General features: G+C 46.0%; 1 protein-coding gene across 3 annotated transcripts in view; it reads left to right on the top strand.

Annotated features, from left to right (window-relative positions):
• The window catches only part of DNAI1 (dynein axonemal intermediate chain 1), a 272825-nt gene that overhangs the window by 35388 nt on the left and 210640 nt on the right, over nt 1-26797 (top strand). For all 3 annotated transcript variants that reach the window (XM_084628046.1, XM_084628045.1, XM_084628044.1), the window contains 5 exons: nt 3304-3430; nt 8475-8554; nt 9951-10076; nt 12432-12491; nt 14989-15123. In XM_084628046.1, the coding sequence (XP_084484172.1) occupies nt 3304-3430; nt 8475-8554; nt 9951-10076; nt 12432-12491; nt 14989-15123 (528 nt within the window). The remainder of the gene's footprint in view (nt 1-3303; nt 3431-8474; nt 8555-9950; nt 10077-12431; nt 12492-14988; nt 15124-26797) is intronic.

The following is a 26797-nucleotide window of genomic DNA, read 5'->3' as shown; positions in this document are numbered from 1 at the left end:
GGAAGCTGTTGTTGGTTGCCCAGGGAAGGCTAACAGCAGGAGAGCAGCAGAGAGATCTGGCTGACCTCCTCAAGCCAGAGAGCCAGTCCTGGTAGAAGGAAAGGAGAGAGCCCAGGTGTGGTGGAAGATGCCAGTGTGTGGTATGTGTTACGTCTGTGGACTAGATGTTGTGTTTTAAGGACGATCTGCACAGTGGGTGATAAATGGACTATGGTTTTGGGCTTCTGATATATATAAAAGCACTATGTTTTCGTATAAACCAGCCCAAAGGAGAGGTATTATTGAGGCAGGTTAACAGGCCAGAGGGAGTGAGGGATGCCCCCCTGGTGGGGGTGAACTTCCAGCAGAGAGACTGTGAGGGTCCCCACTGGGAAGTGTGAGGTTGCACTCTACCTGGAAGGGCTGGGGTGGCTGTCCTGGTAAAAGGACAGGAGAAGACACAGTTGAAGAGCCCAGGTGTGGTGGAAGATGCTGGCGTGTGGTGTGGGCTATCTTGGTGTGGACTAGAGGATGTGGGATTTTAAGGACTATATACACTGGGGTGTGAGAAATGGACTATGTTTGGACTCTTATTATGGAACATTTGAACATATTTTGGTAACAAACTGGCCCCAAAGAGGAGCATTACTGAGGCAAGAAAGTTAGTGTGGAGTTCCTGTGAGTCTGAGAGAGGGAAACTGAGGCAGGTGCACCTGTTCTGCTGCAGCCTGCTGCTGAAGGGTGCTCCACATGGGTCTGCCTTATTACAAGCCTTTACTTGGCAACATGCTCCACCATAGGTCAGATAAGTTGCCTTTCAGAGCATGAATTTTACACTGGTGTAAGTGACAGGAGAATCAGGCCCCAGGTGTGTTTTCCACACGTCCTAGCTGTTTTGTGTGCTGGTGACAGTGATGGTGTTGGGGAAGGTGTTACCATTGCCAGCACCATCTAATCCAACGTTGTGATGGAAGACTGATTTGTTCCCAACAAAGAATGTGTCTTGCGTTGTTGGGGTTTTTTTTGGTTCCATATTGTTACTGACTATGAAGCAGCAGAGAATTTGGTATAATCATAGAATCATAGAATCATAGAATATCAGGGTTGGAAGGGACCCCAGAAGGTCATCTAGTCCAACCCCCTGCTCAAAGCAGGACCAATTCCCAGTTAAATCATCCCAGCCAGGGCTTTGTCAAGTCTGACCTTAAAAACCTCTAAGGAAGGAGATTCCACCACCTCCCTAGGTAACGCATTCCAGTGTTTCACCACCCTCTTAGTGAAAAAGTTTTTCCTAATATCCAATCTAAACCTCCCCCACTGCAACTTGAGACCATTACTCCTCGTTCTGTCATCTGCTACCATTGAGAACAGTCTAGAGCCATCCTCTTTGGAACCCCCTTTCAGGTAGTTGAAAGCAGCTATCAAATCCCCCCTCATTCTTCTCTTCTGCAGGCTAAACAATCCCAGCTCCCTCAGCCTCTCCTCATAAGTCATGTGTTCCAGTCCCCTAATAATTTTTGTTGCCCTTCGCTGGACTCTCTCCAATTTATCCACATCCTTCTTGTAGTGTGGGGCCCAAAACTGGACACAGTACTCCAGATGAGGCCTCACCAATGTCAAATAGAGGGGAACGATCACGTCCCTCGATCTGCTCGCTATGCCCCTACTTATACATCCCAAAATGCCATTGGCCTTCTTGGCAACAAGGGCACACTGCTGACTCATATCCAGCTTCTCATCCACTGTCACCCCTAGGTCCTTTTCCGCAGAACTGCTGCCTAGCCATTCGGTCCCTAGTCTGTAGCTGTGCATTGGGTTCTTCCGTCCCAAGTGCAGGACCCTGCACTTATCCTTATTGAACCTCATCAGATTTCTTTTGGCCCAATCCTCCAATTTGTCTAGGTCTTTCTGTATCCTATCCCTCCCCTCCAGCGTATCTACCACTCCTCCCATAATCTTCAGATATTAATTTGAGCCTGTTGTACTGGCAGTTGGAAGATCTTGTTCTAGCCTATAAACTGAGCATGAGGGATGTGAAAGCCATTGACAGTGTTTGCATTAGGGAAAAAAGGTGACAGGATGCACCCTGAAAGGGCTAGCATCCCCCAACTTTTACTCCACAGGTTTCAATTGGCAACACTGATTAACTGGCATAACTGGCTCAGGGATTTGATCCAAAACTCACTGAAGTCAGCAGAATCAGACCTAAATCCCTCCAATTTGAACATGGATGAACTTCCTTGAAATGTCCCTGATTTTTCCCTCCCCGCTTGCCTACCCCAACCTGGCCCCTCATATTGTTTATTTGTGGTCCTGTATACTTTGAGGCTGTCATAAATATAAAGGGAAGGGTAAACACCTTTAAATCCCTCCTGGCCAGAGGCAAAACCCTTTCACTGTAAAGGGTTAAGAAGCTAAGATAACCTTGCTGGCACCTGACCAAAATGACCAATGAGGAGACAAGATACTTTCAAAGCTGGGGGGTCGGGGGGGGGAAGGGTTCTCTCTGTCTGTGTGATGCTTTTGCCGGGACCAGAGCAGGAATGCAGGTCAGAACTCCTGTAAAGAGTTACTAAGCAATCTAGTTAGATATGCATTAGATTCTGTTTTGTTTAAATGGCTGATAAAATAAGCTGTGCTGAATGGAATGGATATTCCTGTTTTTGTGTCTTTTTGTAACTTAAGGTTTTGCCTAGAGGAATTCTCTCTGTTTTGAATCTGATTACCCTTTAAGGTATTTATCATCCTGATTTTAGAGAGGTGATTCTTTTACTTTTTCTTTAATTAAAATTCTTCTTTTAAGAACCTGATTGCTTTTTCATTGTTCTTAAGATCCAAGGGTTTGGGTCTGTGTTCACCTATGCAAATTGGTGAGGATTTTTATCAAGCCTTCCCCAGGAAAGGGGGTGTAGGGCTTGAGGGGATTTGGGGGGGAAAGACGTTTCCAAGTGGGCTCTTTCCCTGTTATTTTTGTTCAATGCTTGGTGGTGGCAGCAATAAGGTCCAGGGACAAAAGGTAAAATAATTTGTACCTTGAGGAAGTTTTAACCTAAGCTGGTAAAAATAAGCTTAGGGGGTTTTTCATGCAGGTCCCCACATCTGTACCCTAGAGTTCAGAGTGGGGAAGGAACCTTGACAGAGGCATAAACAGCAGTCTCAGCACTATGTTGGCTTGGAACCTGCAGTGAAAACAAAGGTGAATAACAAATGCACCCGTTTTATCAATATACAACCTGATCAGCTTTACTGTCTACAGGCAAAGATTGTGCCCGATAAAATCATTAGTCTGTCCAGATTTGATTTTTTTGTCTTCCTCCTCTGTAGGAACGAGCATACAAGCCAATAAGCTATGTGGACCAACTGGCTATTCACTTCTCCTTAGATGGGAACCTGTTACTCAGAGACTCAGATGAAGGCAGACGGCAGAGTGCCAGAGTATGCTTGGAACCAGGTAGGTTTATGGGACACTGATTCAGTAAGCGCTGGTGTAGCTTATTCTGTGTGTGACAGTGAGCACGCTGCAATCTGAGGCCCGGGAATGGAGCAGCACTTATTTCTGCTAGCAGTCTTCTTTGCAGAAAAATACTGTTTAAAACACAAACTGTGTATTTGCCACTTCTGACAGTCTGCAAGCCAGGTCTGCGCTAATACAAGGAGCTAAGACTTTCAAAGCACTCTAGAGGATTTAGACAATCTTCCACCCAAATTAATGGGAGATATGTGTCTAAACCCTTAGGCCTTGTCTACACTACACAGTTTTGTTAGCAAAAGCTGCCTTTTGCTGACAAAACAGTGGAGGTGAGCACATGACAAAGCTGCTTTTGGTGGCAAAACTTTGCTGTTTTGCCTACAAAATAAAACCACCTCAGCAAGAGGCATAAAGCTTTTTTGTGGCAATATTAAAGCGACAAAGCTGTCAGTGTAGATGCAGCTGTTCATTATGTCGCCATATTTGGCCTCCCCCAGTATCCCACAATGCATGCCGTCACCGCTCTGCTCGCTATTTTGAACTCTGCTGCCCTGCATCTAGCTACACAGGCATGCGCCACTCCCCTTTTAAAGCTCCGGGAAGCTTTGACATATCTCAGCGTGGAGAACTCACAGCTGAGGAGGCTGTGGGAGAACTCGGGAGGGAATCACAGAACCATTAATGTGGAATGACAGGTTTCAGAGTAACAGCCGTGTTAGTCTGTATTCGCAAAAAGAAAAGGAGGACTTGTGGCACCTTAGAGACTAACCAATTTATTTGAGCATAAGCTTTTGTGAGCTACAGCTCACTTCATCGGATGCATAATGTGGAAAGTGTAGAAGATCTTATTATATACACAGAAAAAGCATGAAAAAATACCTCCTCCCACCCCACTCTCCTGCTGGTAATAGCTTATCTAAAGTGATCACTCTCCTTACAATGTGTATGATAATCAAGTTGGGCCATTTCCAGCACAAATCCAGGTTTTCTCACCCCACCCCCCCACAAACTCACTCTCCTGCTGGTAATAGCTTGTCCAAAGTGACCACTCTCCTTACATTGTGTATGATAATTTGACGTCTCTGACTCAAGGAATATTTCCAACATACCTCTGAACAACATACTAATCCACAGAGACCTCCCTACCAACACTACAAAAAGAAGGATTCTAGGTGGACTCCTCCTGAAGGTCAAAACAGCAGACTGGACTTCTACATAGAGTGCTTCCGCCGACGTGCATGGGCTGAAATTGTGGAAAAGCAGCATCACTTGCCCCATAATCTCAGCTGTGCGGAACACAATGCCATCCACAGCCTCAGAAACAACTCTGACATCATAATCAAAAAGGCTGACAAAGGAGGTGCTGTTGTCATCATGAATAGGTCGGAATATGAACAAGAGGTTGCTCGGCAGCTCTCCAACACCACTTTCTACAAGCCATTACCCTCTGATACCACGGAGGATTACCAAAAGCAACTACAGCATTTGCTCAAGAAACTTCCTGAAAAAGCACAAGATCAAATCCGCACAGACACACCCCTGGAACCCCGACCTGGGATATTCTATCTACTACCCAAGGTCCATCAACCTGGAAATCCTGGGCGCCCCATCATCTCAGGCATTGGCACCCTGACAGCAGGATTGTCTGGCTATGTAGACTCCCTCCTCAGGCCCTACACTACCAGCACTCCCAGCTACCTTTGAGACACCACTGACTTCCTGAGGAAACTACAGTCCCATCGGTGATCTTCCTGATAACACCATCCTGGCCACTATGGATGTAGAAGCCCTCTGCACCAACATTCCACACAAAGATGGACTACAAACCGTCAAGAACACTATCCCCAATAATGTCAACCTGGTGGCTGAACTTTGTGACTTTGTCCTTACCCATAACTATTTTACATTTGGGGACAATGTATACCTTCAGATCAGCGGCACTGCTATGGGTACCCGCATGGCCCCACAGTATGCCAACATTTTTATGGCTGACTTAGAACAACGCTTCCTCAGCTCTCGTCCCCTAACGCCCCTACTCTACTTGCGCTATATTGATGACATCTTCATCATCTGGACCCATGGAAAAGAAGCCCTTGAGGAATTCCACCATGATTTCAACAATTTCCATCCCACCATCAACCTCAGCCTGGTCCAGTCCACACAAGAGATCCACTTCTTGGACACTACAGTGCTAATAAACGATGGTCACATAAACACCACCCTATACTGTAAACCTACTGACCGCTATTCCTACCTACATGCCTCCAGCTTTCACCCGGACCACACCACATGATCCATCGTCTACAGCCAAGCTCTGCGATACAACCGCATTTGCTCCAACCCCTCAGACAGAGACAGACACCTACAAGATCTCTATCAAGCATTCTTACAACTACAATACCCACCTGCGGAAGTGAAGAAACAGATTGATAGAGCCAGAAGAGTTCCCAGAAGTCCCCTACTACAGGACAGGCCTTACAAAGAAAATAAGAGAACGCCACTAGCCGTCACCTTCAGCCCCCAACTAAAACCCCTCCAACGAATTATTAAGGATCTACCACCTATCCTGAAGGATGACCCAACACTCTCACAAATCTTGGGAGAGAGGCCAGTCCTTGCCTACAGACAGCCCCCCAACCTGAAACAAATACTCACCAGCAACCACATACCACACAACAGAACCACTAACCCAGGAACCTATCCTTGCAGCAAAGCCCGTTGCCAACTGTGCCCATATATCTATTCAGGGGACACCATCACAGGGCCTAATAACATCAGCCACACTATCAGAGGCTCGTTCACCTGCACATCCACCAATGTGATATATGCCATCATGTGCCAGCAATGCCCCTCTGCCATGTACATTGGTCAAACTGGACAGTCTCTACGTAAAAGAGTAAATGGACACAAATCAGATGTCAAGAATTATAACATTCATAAACCAGTCGGAGAACACTTCAATCTCTCTGGTCACGCGATTACAGACATGAAAGTCGCTATTTTACAACAAAAAATCTTCAAATCCAGACTCCAGCGAGAAACTGCTGAGTTGGAATTCATTTGCAAATTGGATACAATTAACTTAGGCTTGAATAGAGACTGGGAGTGGCTTAGTCATTATGCAAGGTAGCCTATTTCCCCTTGTTTTTTCCTACCACCCCCCCCCCCCCAAGACGTTCTTGTTAAACCCTGGATTTGTGCTGGAAATGGCCCACCTTGATTATCATACACATTGTAAGGAGAGTGATCACTTTAGATAAGCTATTACCAGCAGGAGAGTGGGGTGGGAGGAGGTATTTTTTCATGCTTTTTGTGTGTATATAATAAGATCTTCTACACTTTCCACAGTATGCATCCGATGAAGTGAGCTGTAGCTCACGAAAGCTTATGCTCAAATAAATTGGTTAGTCTCTAAGGTGCCACAAGTACTCCTTTTCTTTTTATTAATGTGGAATGTTGCTCTCCCCTGGCAGGCAGGCAGAGTGGCTGCTGCTGGGAGGCAGGGGTGAGGGTGGAGAGACTGCTCAAGCTACTGTCTGAACTTAAAGAGACAGCATGCTGACACACTCTTCCCCCAACACACCCATCCCCAACACACGCTGTGTTTCTGTCTCTTCCCCTCCCCCCCCACACACACTCTCTGTCTCACACTCTCCCCACCACACACACTTCAGTTGAGAAGTGGTTGGCAATTTAGTAGGATGCCCGTGGAATGATGAAATAGAGAAACCTGCATCATGTGATGCTGTACCTGCCCCATGAGGCATTGCAAACCCTTCCCAAAGCCCCCTGCAGCCAGTTGCACAGTGGGATAGCTAATCACAGTGCACTGCTCTCTGTGTCGATGCAAGAGCTGCTAGTGTGGACGTGCTCTGCCAACACAAGGAACATAGTGTGTACATGCAACAGCAGTTTAATTACAGCGCTTTAAGCATAACTTTTGTCGACAAAACTCTGTAGTGTAGACATAGCCTTACATTCCTTTGAAAATCTCATTCACAAAGGTGGAGTGGTACCGTAATTCAGGGTCTCAAAAAGTATGCCACCAAGTAGTTCTGCATTCGTGTTCCATGCTGGGCAATGGAATCTTTTAGGGAGACCCTAGCATTCCTGCTGCCTCTTAAAATTGTCTGATCAGTGGAACAGAGGACTGCTGATGGTGAGAATTAACTGAAAGACTGGAACTGGCCATGGATATGTGCCCTTCTAATGTGGCAGCTGCTAGGCCCAAGGGCACCATCTTACAAGCTCCTGAGAATTTTAGTTACCTGTGGGTCTCTGGGATTTATGCTCCTTTCTTTGCACCAGTGTTGAAATCTCTACCAGGATTTAAAGTAAATCTGTATGTAAACTGAATCGTCAATGCATTGAGTGTGTTCATCCCCTCAGTTGATAGCAGCACATTCGGGATGTCAGATAAGGCTCTAAGAGTCTGTTTGGAAGAGGAATAGGTTGTTGGATGGATAGTCTTACTAGATATGGAAACCATGGTCTCCACAATCAGTGAGAGTTCAGATGGATAGAGCTAGATACCTGGACTAAGACATGCTTCTCTAACATGCTTATTACATTTTTTTTCCTGTCCACACGTGACCCTTATTAACATAATTTGGCCACAGCCATTCTTCAGAGCCATGTTTAAACATAGTCATTTTTGTAGGGTAGACAAAGTGTTTCCTAAAAAGGATGCAGCCCAAATCAGAATGTTGAGTGAGATGTGATCTGAATTCAGCCAGGGAATTGGAACCGCTGCAACCTCTTTCTAGCGAGGCCCTGACTCTCTCTCTGTGGCTTTGAACAAGCCGAGTCGCCTCATTAGGTCAGTCCTCTGTAAACTGGGGACAGTAATACTGACTGACTTGGCTGGCAGGGTACTGTGACGACTAATAAGCTAGGGTTTGTAAAGTGTTTTGGAGATAAAAGGATGCAGTATCTTTGTATTCATGTTGTGGAAGATGGAAAGTGTCTGCAACACATAAAGGTGTGTATTAGCCAGAGATGATTAACATACTTGTGTTGTTGTCAGAACTGGCTCCTGTTGAGTCCACAGTGATAGAAGTTGAAGAGGCAGAGGTTAAAGAAGAAGGAAGCAAAGAAGATATTCCGGTAATGCTTCACAGCTAACTGCAAGCTGTCAATATGATTTTAAATATTAGATTCTGAGATCAGTTTGTATGTGTCTTTTGGCATAAGCAGCATCACCAGAGGAAACTCCATGCTTGCTTACTTTATCTCTGCTTAATACATGTAGGTCGCATCAAGGTGGTCTGCAGCCAACCTATTCTTTAATATGGAGGTGCTGCTCGTGGAGATGACAGATGCCCGCATACCATGCTTTATGTTGAGCCAGATGCACCATCCAGATGAAGCATGGTTTGCTGGGACACGTCTCTGCAGACAGCACTTCTGTATTCAAGCTGGAAAGTAGTTGTAATCAGTTCCATTTCGTACACATGAAGTGTGGCCCCTGGGTTACTAGCCAACTGCTGATGTGAATCAGAGCTGAGCAAAGTTTGGAGGTCATTGGTTTCTACTACCACAATACTTTTTTGTTTCATCCATTTATAAGGTGCCTATTACAAGGTATCTAAGTGCTGTGCAATGAAAAATAATACAAATTCATACAAATAAAATGACATAAGAACCAGACAGCCATATAAAATAGAGGCCAAATCCTGTAAACCAGGTAAACCACCTGCAACAGGATCATTTTCTAGCTTCATGAGAGAAACAGAAACAGTGTAACTGAGGCAAAAACAAAGCATGAAGATGTGAAAGGATCAAACATAAGACAGCTGAAATAACTGAGATTGGGGCGTGACCTAAAGGCAGCCAATGAGGAAGGGACAATACAGTAGGAAGTTCACTCCTTCCCCAGTCAGTACTGAACCTAGGAACCAAGAGAGGACTAATTTCAGGTGACTTTAAATGCCTGAGAGGGGAATACAGGCAATTATGGAAGTACTAGGAAACTAGGATTATAAAGAGCTAAATATGTGAGATCAAAGGCCTTTGAACTATGTCACTGGGTGTCCAATAGCCAGTGCAGATCACAAGGAGTGGATGTAACTAACTCACTATTCTATTCAAAAGAGCAGGCGAGTAGTATCACTTTCTGCAACTGTTAAAACCTCTAGATCAGATACAGATGGATCCTAATTAGGAGAGCATTACAATAGCCCACCTTAGATTTGACAAATCCATGATGATCATGGAGATGGCTATAGGTAGGAGAGTTGTGTGGACTTTTCCAAATGAGTTAGTGGTGATAACAACCACACTCAACCGTTCTTGCATCTTGGATCTCTGTGTTTAGAGAGTGGCTGAGGGTGATCTCCAAATCCCATACCCATGTCACCAATGGTGGCCTAGACCCTGAGTAACAGGTTTCCTCTGCTAAGTACCAGAAGTCCAGCATTCCAAGGGATAGGCATTTTGAAGTTGAAGAAAGATCTCTGATCCACTTCAGTTCTCAATTAAGCATTGCTTTATTCTTCTCTAGGCTGTATCAACAGAAGAAGCAGCTGAGGGGGAAGAACCTCCTCCCCCTTTGTTGAAGGAACAGAAGCTCACCAACCAGTTCAACTTTTGTGAGAGAGCTTCACAGACTTTAAACAATCCCGTGCGGGTATGCTGCCAATCCTGTCTCTTTCGATGATACACAAGCATGTGTTAGTAAAATCCTTCCTTTGTGACTGGAGTCCAGATTGTTTGTCTGTATGTCTTCTCCTGCAATCACTGCCAATATTAGTGGGGAAAAGAATCTTAACTAGTCGTACCTAAAACATTTGGGATGGGGAAGATGGTGACACAGAGTAATGTTCACAAGATGGATTCTCTTATGTTCTGTCAGAGGGGTCTGGGACCTTTGCAAATCTAGGTAGTAAAATTTCAGCCTCACACACATGCTTGGGTGTAACATTTTTGCACTTGTTTCCCAATACCAGAAAAGGAAGGATGGTCCAGTGGTTTTGGCACTAGCCTAGGCCTTGGGAGATCTGGGTTCCAGTCCCCTTTACCCCACAGACTTCCTGTGTGACCTTGTGCCTCGATTTTTCATCTATAAACTAGGGACAAAAAAGCACTTCCCTCCTCTCTGGTGTGTTGGGGGAGCTAAATACATTAAAGTTGGTGAGGTGCTCAGATACTTTGCTAATGTGAGCAATTTAAGAATGATAGATGTTCTCTGCTGCTGCTTTACATAAGCTCTCCCCCTATCCTCACAGTACATGTGTTTGCTCTTGCCATGACAGAAGATCAATACAGATTTGAGTCCTAAGGTTCTGAAATGCCTTTTATGCTGAGGCCACAGTCTTTCCCAATGGGTGTGTCTCTAAGGGTATGTCAGATTGACGTATGCATGCAAACTTTGACTGGTAGCACACTAAAGTAGAAATGTAGCTGCAAAAAAACCCAAAGAAACAAAGCCATGGTGGGCAGGCAGAATGGACTGGATGCGTGAGTAGATGCTCAGGTGGGACGGTGCTCAGGGTGGTTAGCCCATCCCACCACCTGTGCTGTTGCGGCTACACTTCTCTTTTTAGCACACTAACTCAATCGCAGCTAGCATGTGTATGTCTACCTGAGCTGGAATTACACCTCCAGCTTGCGTATAAATGTGCCCACAGAACCCTCCCTAGCTGATCACCATGCATGTGGTGCTGGACCCAGTGAGGAAGTCAAACCAAACCTTCCCCTGAGTCCAAGATATTTATTGCAGGGAGAAAATTCCCTCCCTTTCCCTGCAGTCACATAGCCAAGTATCCATCACTTCTTCAAAGAGCCAGAGTTCCTGCAGCCTTTCCAGCTAAGGTGTGTTCCCTTTAGATCTCATTGGTCTCCCAACCTGGCCTAGCTAATGAGAAAAATCAAGGTGCTGCAGCAATTAGTGCTGATGATTTGGGTCATGCTCTTTCCTCGGAGTCAGTACTGAACTGATGCTCTAGGACAGTGCTAAGGGGTCTTGCGATGCTGGACATGCTGCCTTTCAAAAGCAATGTCAACCCAAGTTCCTGACTACTTGTGGTTATTGAAGATCTCATGACATGTTTTAAAAGAGGAGGGGTGTTAACTCTTGTGCCTTGGCTCACTTGAGTAATCGTATTCTCCCGAACTAAAATGCCCCGTAGTTTTACATGACCACAGAATTCTTTACGTTTTGTTTTAGAACCAAATTCTGTTCTCAGCTATGTATGTGGAGTTCGACTGATAATAATGGGATTTGCTTGGGTGTATTTAAAAGCAACATGTGGCTCTTAAATTATTGTGTAGTGTTGCTGTTAAAGATGTGCAGCATTCCATCCCAGAGACTGCTGCACCTCAGAGGTCAGTGAAGTGATATGTATATGGAGTTGTTCAAACATTTTCCGACTGAACGGTTTTCCGCCAGAGAATGTCGATTTGATGAAATTGAAATGTTTTGTGGGAATGTACCAATTTCATTGAAATGTTTGATGGGGGAATGATCACAACATTTTGTTTTGACTTTGACTTTATATTGTGTCATTTATAATATAAAAATACAAAGGTTGAAACACTTCAACTTTTATAAAATATAATAGTCAAAAAGAGAAAGTTGGAATGAAATACTTTGACCTTAACAAAATATTTGTAAGGTCAAAATGAAAAATTTCAGACTATTTAATTTTGTGAAAAATTCCAAGATTTCATCCCAATTTGGGACAAAAGCAAACTTCAAAATCTTGGAATCTCCCACAGAATGGGAAGTCCGTGTTCTACCGAGCTCTCTCTCTATTGTTGGAATCATCATTTAGTAACATTTATATAGCACTTTGGGATCCATTTGGATGACAGTTGCTATAAAAATGCAACACCAGGATCACTCCCCCTGCTTGGTAAATGAAAACTCTAGGCTGCTTCCACAGCTGGACTCTTCTAGGGAACAATGCTTCTGCTAAAGGAGATGGGGATTTTCACCACTGTCGTCACTTACAGATTCACTTTCATTTATATTATTTTTTAGGAAAGAGAATGTCAAATGGAGCCTCCACCTAGAGCAACCTTTTCTGCCACGGCTAACCAGGTAAACCTTTTTCCTTTTGTTGTATGCAGCGTAGCAGTAGCTGTGTCAGTCCCAGGCTATCAAGTTGGTCCAATAAAAAGATAGTACCTCCCCCACCTTATCCCTTTTCCTTTTTGTAAGTTTTTGCTGTGTCTTTAAGGGGAGTGGGATAAGGGTCTGGAGAGGAAAACGTGGTGATGTAAGTAATCCTGTATATGTTTTTAACAGTGGAAGGCATTCAGATACTACGGTGGTGGGTCCAGGTCTGGAATGAAGACCTAATAGAATAGAATTATTAATATACTCGAGTGTGGCACTATAATAGGAAACAAAATGAGGTTGTGAGGGGCCTAATGTGGGTTGTCCCCAACTGAAGACAAATTGAGAGAGGTTAGGCTGGCATGGATATGTCCTTTGGAGACCTGAGAACTGCATTGGGAGGATGGCCCTTGCAATGATCTCAGGTGGAAGACGACCAAGGGGGAGGCCAAAGACATGGTACCTGGACTAGATATCAGCAGATCTTAAAGAGTCCAATTTGCACAACAGCCAGGCATATGATTATGAGTTTTGGAAGAAGGCTATAGAAGTTGCTGATACCAAATAGGGAAGTGGCAATAAAAAAGAAGTGTGGCACTGTTAACCCAGGCTCTCGTCTCCTGCATTACTCCTAAAGAGTGAAGGTCTATTCTCCCGAAGAGCAAGTCTCAGAGGTTCTATGTCCAACTAGTTATCACCCCACTTATCAACTATGAGCCAGCCTCTCCTCCAGTAAGTCTTAAAGGAACATGTAGTGTATGGAACCGCCAAGGATTTGCTTCCTATTCTGGGGAGTTTTCCGTGGAGTTTACAAATATTTGCAAAGTGCAAGATTGTGGGTGTTTTCCATCCATTGTCTAAACCATCTAGGAAAGGAAGCAACAATTTTTTGTAATGCCTGGAGCCAAATGCAGTAAGAAATGTAGTAAAAAACACGGCCGGCCAGATTTGCAGTCTGTGTAAATTGACATAGCTTCACTATAGGTGATGGGGCTACACCAATTTACACTAAGTGAAGATCTGTCCCCAATTTATTGTGTAGTATTTTCTCTGTCTCTTTAAAAAGCTTTTTGAAAAAATAAATATTAAGCTAACACTTTTTACACCTGAAATTCACCAATGCTTTGGCTGAGTATGGAATCCAGCCAGTTTCGCTGGTTGTTTCATAGAAGCTTAATGGTCTATTTGTGATTGTTACTGATATCTGACAGTTGGCCCAGTTTGTGCTGATTTGTCCATTGTACTGGAGACACAACAGTGCACAGGAAAAAGTATTAATTTGACTACATTAACTGAAAAAACCTCTAATGTAGCAATGTGGTATGGGAAAGGGAAAATGCACCTTTGTTATGCTGAAAAACATTGCCCCAGATTATTCCTTAACTGGAGATCAGAGCATATAATTAGCATGATGTACAAAGTTCTCGTCTGTTACAGGCTGGAGGAGTTCTCTTCTGACCATTTTCTGATAATGCGACTGCTTGGGAGATTGCGAGAACAGAACTGTCAAATTAATCAAACCACAGCTGAGATTTTAGATTAAGATGCTGAAAATTAGGGGGAGAAGTTTCTGCTTAATTTTTCGAACCTCTTGTGAAATGAAATGGATTTGAACTACTCACTTTCTCAGTTCTTCTTTCTTCCTTTTGCTCTCTATCCTCTCTTAACTATTCCTTTCTTCCCCCTCTCCTGCTCTTGCCTTCACGTGACTTTCTATACAGCCCCAAAGATTTGGAATATCCTCCAACTTCTTCCCCTCCCCTCACACACCCTCTCTTCCTTCCAACCCCTGACTAATATACATTCTGCTGCCCATCTTCATTCCGATGTGGTCTCCTCCATTTTGTGTTTGAAGTATTTATCCATCTATCCATTTGGTCTGTCTGAATTAGATTGTAAGCATATCAGGGCAGGAATCTTGCCTTTCAAATGGTCATAAAGTCACATATCTTCTATACAGCACTCCATGACTAGACCCAAGCAGAAAAAAGGTGTCCTCCTGGATCCATTTGGAGAAGACATTCTGTGCTTGTGGGGCAGCAGGGCATGGCAGAAGGTGTGAAGCCATTTGCATGTTTTAGCTGGCTATTGCCTGCAGGGTCAGGCTCCAAGTTGCAGGGTGCTATGCGGTTACAATTGAGTTTCTTAATGCAACACTATAAGTTACCTCAGAAGCAGCGGCTTAATGTGCTTGTTCCATCTATTAAACACCGGTGAGTTATCGCAAGCTGGGGTGACAGAGGAAATCCTGGGGAAGCAGGGCTTTAAAAATCCTGGGGCTCAATCCTGCAGTCTGTATACAGGAAAAATGCCCATTGACTTCAAACTGATTTCAGTGGGAGTGTTTCTGGTGTAAAGACTAGTATCTTTGTGAACGTATTGATGTCTGGCATACTTGTCTATGTTTGTTTGCTGGAGTGTAATGAAGTCACCTATTAGATTAGTCAGGAAGTCCTGACTCTTGTTCTTCCTCTCTCAGTGGGAGATCTATGATGCCTATGTGGAGGAGCTTCAGAAACTGGAAAAGTCAAAGGAGAAAGAGAAGCAAAAACCCCAAGTTTCAAAGAAAGAAGACAAGCAGAGGGGAAGAAAGTTAACCTCTCTAGAGTCTCAGGTACATGCCATATGTGTAATTTATCATTCTGGGCAGAATCAAGAGTGCATATAAAACTCCAACCTGGCTGAATGTTAGCAGCTCAAACTTGCCGGGGGGTTAGCCATCTCTGAGAGCAAATAGTGATGCAGTGAGAAATTCAGAAATTGTTTTTTGCATATGCACAGTGTGAAATTTCCATTTTCAAGTTGCTGTACTCTTTATGGGAATGTAAAAAATGCCAAACCAGAACACTGATGTGAATTCTGTTCTGTGAGTGAGGTTTCTGCCTCCGTGTTACAATACAGTTCTGTCACTGTGTAAGTTGTTAGACAATGCAAATATGGAAGAACAGGATGAAATCAGTAGAAATATTGGTTGAGATTTGCAAAACATTTTAAAGGGATTTGGGGTAAAATTTTCAAAATTGAATTCAGGCTGCAAGTCACTCAGGTTCTTTTGAAAATGTTACCAGTTGTCCATTAAAGTTACATTACATCCTTGACAGGTTTCAGAGTAGCAGCCGTGTTAGTTTGTATCCGCAAAAAGAAAAGGCGTACTTGTGGCACCTTGTAGACTAAGGGTATGTCTACACTACGAAATTAGGTTGAATTTATAGAAGTCAGTTTTTTAGAAATCGTTTTTATATAGTCGATTGTGTGTGTCCCCACACAAAATGCTCTAAGTGCATTAAGTCGGCGGAGTGCTTCCACAATACTGAGGCTAGCATCGACTTCCAGAGCATTGCACTGTGGGTAGCTATCCCACAGTTCCCGCAGTCTCCACCGCCCGTTGGAATTCTGGGTTGAGATTCCAATGCCAAATGGGGCAAAAACATTGTCGTGGGTGGTTCTGGGTACATGTCGTCAGGCCCTCCCTCCCTCCATGAGGGCAAAAGCAGACAATCGTTTCGCGCCTTTTTTCCTGAGTTACCTGTGCAGACACCATACCACGGCAAGCATGGAGCCTGCTCAGCTCACTGTCACCGTATGTCTCCTGGGTGCTGGCAGACGCAGTACTGCATTGCTACACAGCAGCAGCTCATTGCTTTATGGCAGCAGACGGTGCAATAGGCCTGATAACCATCCTTATCATGTCCGAGGTGCTCCTGGCCACCTCGGTAAGGTCGGTCAGGAGCGCCTGGGCAGACATGGGCGCAGGGACTGAAATAGGAGTGACTCGACCAGGTCATTCTCTTTAGTCCTGCTGGCAGTCCTACTGCACCATCTTCTGTCAAGCAGCCAGGAGATGAGGATGGCTAGCAGTCCTACTGCACCATCTGCTGCCAGCCAAAGATGTAAAAGATGGATGGAGTGGATCAAAACAAGAAATAGACCAGATTTGTTTTGTATTCATTTGCTCCCCCCTCCCTCCCTCCCTCTGTGAAATCAACGTCCGACAGTCCTTTCGATGAGGTCTGTCAGGGGCACCTTGAAAAGTTTAATGGAGATTCAGTCCTGCCTTAAATACATGGGGGAGGGATAGCTCAGTGGGTTGAGCATTGGGTTGTGCATTAGCCTGCTAAACCCAGGGTTTTGAGTTCAATCCTTGAGGGGGCCATTCTGTGTGACAGTTGTTTTTGTTTCTCCTTGATGTAAAGCCACCCCCTTTGTTGATTTTAATTCCCTGTAAGCGAACACTGTAAGCCATGTCATCAGTCACCCCTTCCTCCATCAGAGCAATGGCAGACAATCGTTCCACGCCTTCTTTCTGTGCAGACGCCATACCACGGCAAGCATGGAGCCCACTCAGATCACTTTGGCAATTAGGAGCACATTAAACACCACACGCATCATCCAGCAGTATATGTAGCACCAGAACCTGGCAAAGCGAAACTGGGCGAGTAGGCGACTTCAGCATGGTGACAAGAGTGATGAGGACATGGACACAGACTTCTCTCAAAGCACAGGCCCTGTCAACGTGGGCATCATGGTGCTAATGGGGCAGGTTCATGCCATGGAATGCCGATTCTGGGCCTGGGAAACAAGCACAGACTAGTGGGACCGCATAGTGTTGCAGGTCTGGGATGATTCCCAGTGGCATAAGGGCACTTTCATGGAACTTTGTGACTTGCTTTCCCCTGCCCTGAGGCGCAAGAATACCAAGATGAGAGCAGTCCTCACAGTTGAGAAGTGAGTGGCAATAGCCCTGTGGAAGCTTGCAAAGCAAGACAGCTACCGGTCAGTCAGGAATCAATTTGGAGTGGACAAATCTACTGTGGGGGCTTCTGTGATGCAAGTAGCCAACACAATCAAAGATCTGCTGATATCAAGGGTAGTGACCCTGGGAAATGCGCAGGTCATAGTGGATTGCTTTGCTGCAATGGGATTCCCTAACTGTGGTGGGGCGATAGATGGAACCCATATCCCTATCTTGGCACTGGGGCACCAAGCCGGCAAGTACATAAACCGCAAAGGGTACTTTTCAATAGTGCTGCAAGCACTGGTGGATCACAAGGGACGTTTCACCAACATCAATATGGGATGGCCGGGAAAGGTACATGACGCTCGCATCTTCAGGAACTCTGGTCTGTTTCAAAAGCTGCAGGAAGGGACTTTATTCCCAGACCAGAAAATAACCGTTGGGGATGTTGAAAAGCCTATACTTATCCTTGGGGACCCAGCCTACCCCTTAATGCCATGGCTCATGAATCCATACACAGGCAGCCTGGACAGTAGTCAGGAGCTGTTCAACTACAGGCTGAGCAAATGCAGAATGGTGGTAGAATGTGCATTTGGACGTTTAAAAGCGTGCTGGCGCAGTTTACTGACTTGGTTAGACCTCAGCGAAACCAATATTCCCACTGTTATTACTGCTTGCTGTGTGCTCCACAATATCTGTGAGAGTAAGGGGGAGACGTTTATGGTGGGGTGGGAGGTTGAGGCAAATTGCCTGACCGCTGGTTACACGCAGCCAGACACCAGGGCAGTTAGAAGAGCACAGGAGCATGCAGTGCGCATCAGAGAAGCTTTGAAAACCAGTATCATGACTGGCCAGTCTACAGTATGAAAGTTCTTTTTTTTTCTCCTTGATGAAACTCCCCCATTCCCCCCCGGTTCACTCTACTTCCCTGTAAGCTAACCACTCTCCCCTTCGATCACCACTTGCAGAGGCAATAAAGTCATTGTTGCTTCACATTCATGCATTCTTTATTAATTCATCACACAAATAGGGGGGATAACTGCCAAGGTAGCTCAGAAGGGGTGGTGGAGAAGGGAAGCACCAGGAGGGGTGGTGGAGGAGGGAAGGACAAGGCCGCACAGCACTTTAAAAGTTTAAACTTTAAAACTTATTGAATGCCAGCCTTCTGTTGCTTGGGCAATCCTCTGGGGTGGAGTGGCTGCGTGGCCTGAGGCCCCCCCACCGCGTTCTTGGGAGTCTGGGTGAGGAGGCTATGGAACTTGGGGAGGAGGGCAGTTGGTTACACAGGGGCTGTAGCAGTGGTCTGTGCTCCAGCTGCCTTTCCTGCAGCTCAACCATATGCTGGAGCATTTTAGTTTGATCCTCGAGCAGCCTCAGCATTGAATCCTGCCTCCTCTCATCATGCTGCTGCCACCTTTCAGCTTCAGCCCTCTCTTCAGCCTGCCACCTCTCCTCCCGGTCATTTTGTGCTTTTCTGCACTCTGACATTGTCTGCCTCCACACATTCATCTGTGCGCTGTCAGTGTGGGAGGACAGCATGAGGTCAGAAAACATTTCATTGTGAGTGCATTTTTTTTGCCTTCTGATCTTTGCTAGCCTCTTGGAAGGAGAAGATCCTGTGATCCTTGAAACACATGCAGCTGGTGGAGGAAAAAAAAGGGACTTGTATTTAAAAAGACATGTTTTATAGAACAATGGGTACACTCTTTCACGGTAAACCTTGCTGTTAACATTACATACAACAACAACATTACATAGCACATGTGCTTTCATTACAAGGTCACATTTTGCCTTCCCCCACCACGTGGCTAACCCCTCACCACTCCCCGCTCCCCGTGGCTAACAGCAGGGAACATTTTTGTTCAGCCACAGGCAAACAGCCCAGCAGGAACGGGCACCTCTGAATGTCCCCTTAAGAAAAGCACCCTATTTTAGCTAGGTGACCATGAATGATATGACTCTCCTGAGGATAACACAGAGAGATAAAGAACAGATGTTGTTTGAATGCCAGCAAACATACACTGCTACGCTTTGTTCTGCAATGATTCCTGACTACGTGCTACTGGCCTGGTGTAGTAAAGTGTCCTACCATCATGGATGGAATAAGGCTGTCCTCCCCAGAAACCTTTTTCAAAGGCTTTGGGAGTACATCCAGGAGCGCTTTATGGAGATGTCCATGGAGGATTTCCGCTCCATCTCCAGACACGTTAACAGACTTTTCCAGTAGCTGTACTGGCCATGAATGCCAGGGCAAATTAATCATTAAACACGCTTGCTTTTAAACCATGTATACTATTTAAAAAGGTACACTCACCAGAGGTCCCTTCTCCGCCTGGCGGGTCTGGGAGGCAGCTTTGGGTGGGTTTGGGGGGGTACTGGCTCCAGGTCCAGGGTGAGAAACAGTTCCTGGCTGTCGGGAAAACCGGTTTCTCCACTTGCTTGCTGTGAGCTATCTACAACCTCATCATCATCATCTTCCTCGTTCCCCAAACCTACTTCCGTGTTGCCTCCCTCTCCATTGAAGGAGTCAAAGCACACAGTTAGGGTAGTAGTGGCTGAACCCCCTAAAATGGCATGCAGGTCATCATAGAAACGGCATGTTTGGGGCTCTGACCCGGAGCGGCAGTTTGCCTCTCTGGTTTTCTGGTAGGCTTGCCTCAGCTCCTTAAGTTTCACGCGACACTGCTTTGGGTCCCTGTTATGGCCTCTGTCCTTCATGCCCTGGGAGATTTTGACAAATGTTTTGGCATTTCGAAAACTGGAACAGAGTTTTGATAGCACGGATTCCTCTCCCCATACAGCGATCAGATCCCGTACCTCCTGTTTGGTCCATGCTGGAGCTCTTCTGCGATTCTGGGACTCCATCATGGTCACCTCTGCTGATGAGCTCTGCATGGTCATCTCTGCTGATGAGCTCTGCACTCACCTGCAGCTTGCCATGCTGCCAAAGAGGAAATGAAATTCAAAAGTTTGCGGGCCTTTTCCTGTCAGTGCATCTGAGTTGAGAGGGCTGTCCAGAGCGGTCACAATGGAGCACTCTGGGATAGCTCCTGAAGGCCAATACCGTCGAATTGTGTCCACAGTACCCCAAATTCAACCCGGCAAGGCCGATTTCAGCGCTAATCCCCTTGTCGGGGGTGGAGTAAAGAAATCGATTTTAAGAGCCCTTTAAGTCGAAAAAAAGGGTTTCATAGTGTGGACGGGTATAGGGTTAAATCGATTTAATGCTGCTAAATTCGACCTCAACTCCTAGTGTAGACCAGGGCTAACAAATTTATTTGAGCATAAGCTTTTGTGAGCTACAGCTCACTTCATCGGATCTGATGAAGTGAGCTGTAAATCATGAAAGCTTATGCTCAGATAAGTTTGTTAGTCTCTAAGGTGCCACAAGTCCTCCTTTACTTATTACATCCTTGGGGTTTTTTAATTTAATATTTTTGTACTGTTAAAAATATACACCTGCATTTTCAAACCTGACTTCTGATTTGGATTGCCTCAGTTTGGGCATATTGAACTTGAGCTCCATTATTTATTTTAATGTAGAATTATAGAAGAGAGACCTACCCAAAGGCTTGTCTAAACTCTACAGTGCCACTGTAGCACTTCAGTGTAGACACTACCTACGCCAACAGAAGGGATTCTTCTGTTGTCATAGGTAATCCACCTCCCCAAGAAGCGGTAGCTAAATCTATATGGAGATTTAGGTCAGTTTACCTACACCGCTCAGGGGTGTGGATTTTTCACACCCCTGACTGACATAGTTAAACCAACCTAATTTTCTAGCACACTCACTAATTATACAATAGATTAAAATCCCAGCAGCAGCAAAATGATCATTCCAATGGGAGTGCAGCCAGAGCCAGACAGCTAACTATAAAGGGTCCATCAGACCCCGTTGTCTTTAGGGAAGCATAATCTCAGCCCTCTCTGAAACCTGGTCAGACAGATGTATTTTGCAGCATCCCCAGAGAGTCGCCACATTTGGGCTGTTTCCCCGGGGGTGCTCTACCCCGACTCTGCCCCAAGGCCCTGTCCCAACTCCAGCCCCTCTCCCAAGGCCCCGCCCTCGCTCCGCCTCTTCCGGCCCCCCTCCAACCCTTTCCCCAAGGCCCTGCACACCTGCCATCCCCAAGCATCTCCCCCAGCTGCCAAACAGCTGATCAGTAGCTGCTGCCAAACAGTGGTGGCAGGTGAGTGCTGAGTACCCCCCTTTTTTTTCCCATGGGTGCTCCAGCCCTGGAGCACCCATGGAGTTGGCACCTATCCGCTAGTCCCAGGACACTTAGGGCTTTATAGGTCATTACCAACACCTAAACTCCACCTGTAGATCAATAAGCAGACAGTGCTGGGGTCACGTGCTCCCTGCGAGATGTCCTGTTCAATAAGTGAGCTGCTACATTCTGCACCAGCTTCAGTATCGGAGGCCAGGTCTACCCTACAGACTTATATTGGTGTAACTCTGTCACTCAGGGGTATGAAAAATCCACCACCCTGAGTGACACAGTTATATCGACCAAACCCCCGGTGTACACAGCGCTGTGTCGGTGGGAAACTTCTCCCGTTGGCATAACTACCACCTCTAGAGGGTTAACTACACTGACGAGAGACGCTCTCCTGTTGGGGAAGGAGCATCTTCACTTAAGTGCTGCAGTAACTGATGCAGTGTTTTAAGTGTAGACCTGCCCTGAGTGGTTTAAAGTGTTGTCCGTTGCAATAGGCCTTGAGGTGACAAAAGCGTGGATAACAGTGGCAAGGTTTGCATCTGAAAGAAAAGGTTGCAACCTCCAGGCCACACGCAGATGGTGAAAAGCTGTCTGGGTTACGGTTATAATATGATTGTCAAGCAGGATCTGGGGTCTAAAATCACCCCTAAATTGTGAACTCTAGCAACTAATGGCAGACATAATCCCTAAGGTGAAGGGGCTTGTATTACCTCCACCGTCTCCTCCAGCTGCTTCTCCTGACTCATCATCACCTCATTCGTCTCTGGGTTAAGCGTCTGTCAGCCTGCTCTCAGCCATGCCCTAATGAGAAGGACCTGATTTTACAAAGTACTGAGCGTCCATCCTTTGTAAAATCAGGTCTCTTCCACCTGTCTTAGGTTGGGCACCCAAAAATTGAAGCATCTGTAAATGATGAAAAGGTATAATGAAAGAAAATGATCTGGGTTGACCCACTATTTGTAGGCTTTGCGGTAGAAGTGACTTACAAAGGAGAAAAAATTGGGGTTCCAATTGGGGTTCCATATTTGCTCCGTTATGATGCATAAAGAAAGCCTGAAAGATTTGTGTCAAAAAGACAGGAGGCAAGCGGGGATTTTCTGCTTCGTTTGTACATGAGCGATTCAGGTCCCATCTTGGCTGAAAGACTCTGGTGGCTAGAATACAAATGAAGTGATGACATCACATGAGTCAGGAGAGTGAAAATCAAGCATTTGAGAGAATACACTGTACCCCTGGATGGGCTGTCAGCAGTGGGATTGAACCTGGTGCTTCAATACACATGAGCTACTACTGCCCGAGCTAGAAGACCAATCTCTGTTAGCTAAGGCTATAGCAGGCTCATCAACCTGTATGTGTGACCCTGTCAGCCCCGAGTGTGTTACAAGAGCAGTAGGGATTTTTAATCAGACTGTTCAAAACTTAGGGTGGGGGGTTGTTAACTCCTATTTAATGTCAATGTTTCATGAACCCTTGGGAAGGAGGAAGTCTGTACACCAGTGATCTTCAACCTTTTTACGCACAAGATCACTTTGTGAATTTAAGTACAACCCAGGATCTAGCCTGCCACTTCTCTGAGGTCCCGCCCCTTTCCCAAAGCTCTGCCCCGCTCCCTCCAGCCCCCCCTCCATTGCTTACTCTCCCCCACCCTCACTCATTTTCACCAGGCGGGGGCAGGAGGTTGGGGTTCGGAAGGGGGTGCGGGCTCTGGGCTGGGGCCAAGGGGTTCAGAGTGTGGGAGGGGGCTCTGGGCTGACCCTGGGACAGGGTGCTGGAGGGGGTGAGGGGTGCAGGCTCTGGGAGGGAGTTTGGGTGCAGGAGGGGTCTCTGGGCTGGGGAAGAATGTTGGGGTGCAGGAGGTGGTACAAGGTGCTGGCTCCCAGAGGGGGGTCAGGGATGGGGAAGGAGGTTCGGAATGTGGGAAGGGGGTTGGGGTGCAGGAGAGGGTATGAGGTGCTGGCTCCGGGAGGGGGCTCAGGTCTGGGGGTTGGGGTGTGAGCTCCCACTGGGCGACACTTACCTTTGGTGGCTCCCAATTGGTGGTGCAGCAAGGGTAAGGCAGGCTCCCTGCCTGCCCTGGCCCCACACCACTCCCGGAAGTGGCCAGCATGCCCCTGTGGCCCTGGGGGCAGGCACGTGGCTCCGTTCACTGCTCCTTCCTGCAAGCACGACCCCCGCAGCTCCCATAGGCCGCAGCTCCCCATTCCCAGCAAATGGGAGCTGCAGCGACAGGGCTTGCAGGCAGGAGCAGTGTGTGGAGACTCCTGCCTCTCCCAGAGGCTGAGCGGGAGTGCTGGCCATTTCTGGGACCAGCGTGGGGCTGGGGCAGGCAGGGAGCCTGCCTTAGCCCTGCTGTGCCACCAGACTTCTTGTGGCCAGAGATCACAATTGACTGGCAGAGGGTCCAAGATCGACCAGTCGATTGCGATCTACGGGTTGATGACCACTGCTGTACACAAACGTGCACCAGTTTAACTAAAGGTGTATTTTAAAACTCATTTAGTTAAACTGGAGCAATCCCTGTGTAGACATTCTTATTTTGGTTTAAAAGTGACTTCTTTAGTTTAGATTTCTCCCTCCCCCTCCCCCCGAATTAAGCTAATTGAAAGTAAGACACTCAGAGCAAAATAAGAGCATCTTCACAGGGTTTTGCATCAGGTTTACTAAATGGGTTTAGACACTGATTTAACTTAAACTGGTGCAACTTCTGTGTGTAGGCAAGGCCTTTGTTAAAGATGTGACACCTTCACGTTTTGAGTTAAGGTGTGAGACCTGTCAGTCAAAATCCTTTGAGACCACCAAGCAGTCCTCCAGTAAACTAGATCAGACATGTTTGATATTTCGAAGGTATCATTATTATTTATTACTGGTGTAGCATCACCACTGTTGATCACGCTTTAAATAAACACATACACACCGATCCTGCAGGATCAAAGATTGATGACACACAGAAAGCTAGCAGGATTGGGCTGTTGGTTTAGCCATGTACCTGTCTCATATGGTGCACCGTGTAAGGGGCTGGTTCTGCAATGCTTATGTACGTGAGTTGTCCCATTGAAATCCATGGGATTTTTAGTTTGAGTAAGGACTACTTGCATGAGTAAATGGGGCAAAATCAGGCCTCAAGTCAACAATATAATTATTTGCTTGGAACTATGGGACTGCCAAAAGCAGATCATTAAACTGAAATAGAAATTAAGCTACATTACACCAAACTGCTGCATGCTTCATTGACGACAGTGGGAAGTTTTAAATTGACACTTTGATGATCCCCTTGGCCTTTTCCTTTTCACTATTAGCTCTTTCCAGAGGTGACTCCCGGAAACTAAAAGGGCAGTATGTTCTGAGCAAGTGAAAGGAAATGCTGCTTCTTGCAAAACAGTCAGCCTGCAGAATTCAGAGCCACGGGGGGACATTGAGTCACATTCTTGGGTGTCAAATAAAGCATAGAGAATTTCCTGATTGCTAACTCTGGTGCTGTGCAAACTGAAATGATCAACTGAAATAATTCAGGACTAGAATCTTTTATGTTTACTCCTGGTGAGCAGTATCATACTCCATGAGTGAGCCCATTGAAGTTAAAGTATCAAGGGTATCAGAATCTGGACCTTGGGGTGTATAGTATTGTGCCCTTGGCTAAATGCATCCTAAATAGTTTTTTTTCAGACTCCTCAAAAGCAGAGCTGGTCAAACACTTAAAGAAAAACAACAACAACAACCAGGATTGGGGAATATTTGTATACATAAAAGTGCTGATTTCAGTTCACTGTAATTAATGGGGCGATAGCTGTAATCTGGAAGCACCTGGATGACTGCTGGGTATTTGTGAAAATGTTTGCAAATCCTGAATGTTAGCAAATGGTTCAGCTGAAAATTCAACCCAGAAAGTGTGTGGTTTGTTAATCACTCGCTATTCTCAGTTCTGCTGTTTTAAAATGAATCCATTATCCAGCCCAGTGACAGTAACTGTCCCATGTTCATTAGGTGACCAAGGACACCGCACAAACAGCTAAACCCTGGTCTACACTGTGAGTTTAGGTCAAATTTAGCAGCGTTAGGTCAATTTAACCCTGCACCCGTCCACACCACGAAGCCATTTTTGTCGACTTAAAGGGCTCTTAACATCAATTTTTGTACTCCTCCCTGACAAGTGGATTAGCGCTAAAATCAACATCGCTGGGTAAAATTTAGGGTAGTGTAGACGCAATTTGACGGTATTGGCCTCTGGAAGCTATCCCAGAGTGCTCCATTGTGACCACTCTGGGCAGCACTTTCAACTCAGATGCACTAGTCAGGTACACACGAAACGCCCCGGGAGCTTTTGAATTTCATTTCCTGTTTGGCCAGCGTGGCAAGCTCATCAGCACAGGTGACCATGCAGTCCCAGAATCACAAAAGAGCTCCAGCATGGACCGAATGGGAGGAACTGGATCTGATCGCTGTATGGGGAGACGAATCCGTGCTATCAGAACTCTGTTCCAAAAGATGTAATGCCAATACATATGCCAAAATCTCCAAGGGCAAATGCGAGGTGTTTACAATGCTCACAACTGCAGTGGTGATCAGAGCGGGCTCCCGCTTGCAGTGCTATGGCCTATGTGTGGACAATCCAGGAAAAAGGACGAGAAATTATTATCTGCTGCTTTCACGGAGGGAGGGAGGGAATGGTCACTGATGACATGTACCCAAAATCACCTGTGGCTACCTTGTCCGTTATCTCAATTTTTTTTAATTAATAAAGAAAGAATGCATGGTTTCAAAACAATAGTTACTTTATTTCAAAGGTGGGAGGGTGGTTGGCTTACAGGGAATTAAAATCAACAAAGGGGGCGAGTTTGCATCAAGGAGAAAAACACACAACTGTCACACCATAGCCTGGTCAGTCATGAAACTGGTTTTCAAAGTCTCTGTGATGCGCAGCACACCTTGCTGTGCTCTTCTAATCAGTGTCTGGCTGCTCAAAATCGGATGCCAGGCGATTTGCCTCCCCCGCCATAAACGTCTCCCCCTTACTCTCACAGATATTATGGAGCACACAGCAAGGAGCAATAACAATGGGAATGTTGGTTGCGCTGAGGTCTGACCTAGTCAGCAAACAGTGCCAGCGAGGTTTTAAATGTCCAAAAGCACATTCTACCACCATTCTGCACTTGCCCAGCCTATAGTTGAACTGCTCCTTACTACTGTCCAGGCTTCATGAGCCATGGGAGCAAGGGGTAGGCTGGGGTGGGCGCGACCGCGCGGTGCTGCTGGCTGGGAGAGCAGCCTGAGGCAGAAGCCTCCAGCTCTCAGGAGATCAGGATAGCAGAGCTGCAGCGGAAGCAGTGGAGCGA

The sequence above is a fragment of the Lepidochelys olivacea genome (genome assembly GCF_965140295.1).
Source record: "Lepidochelys olivacea isolate rLepOli2 genome assembly, chromosome: 5".
In the NCBI taxonomy this organism is placed as follows: Eukaryota; Metazoa; Chordata; order Testudines; family Cheloniidae; genus Lepidochelys; species Lepidochelys olivacea.
The sequence above is the reverse complement of the archived record's forward strand: the minus strand, read 5'-3'. Positions and strand labels throughout refer to the sequence as shown.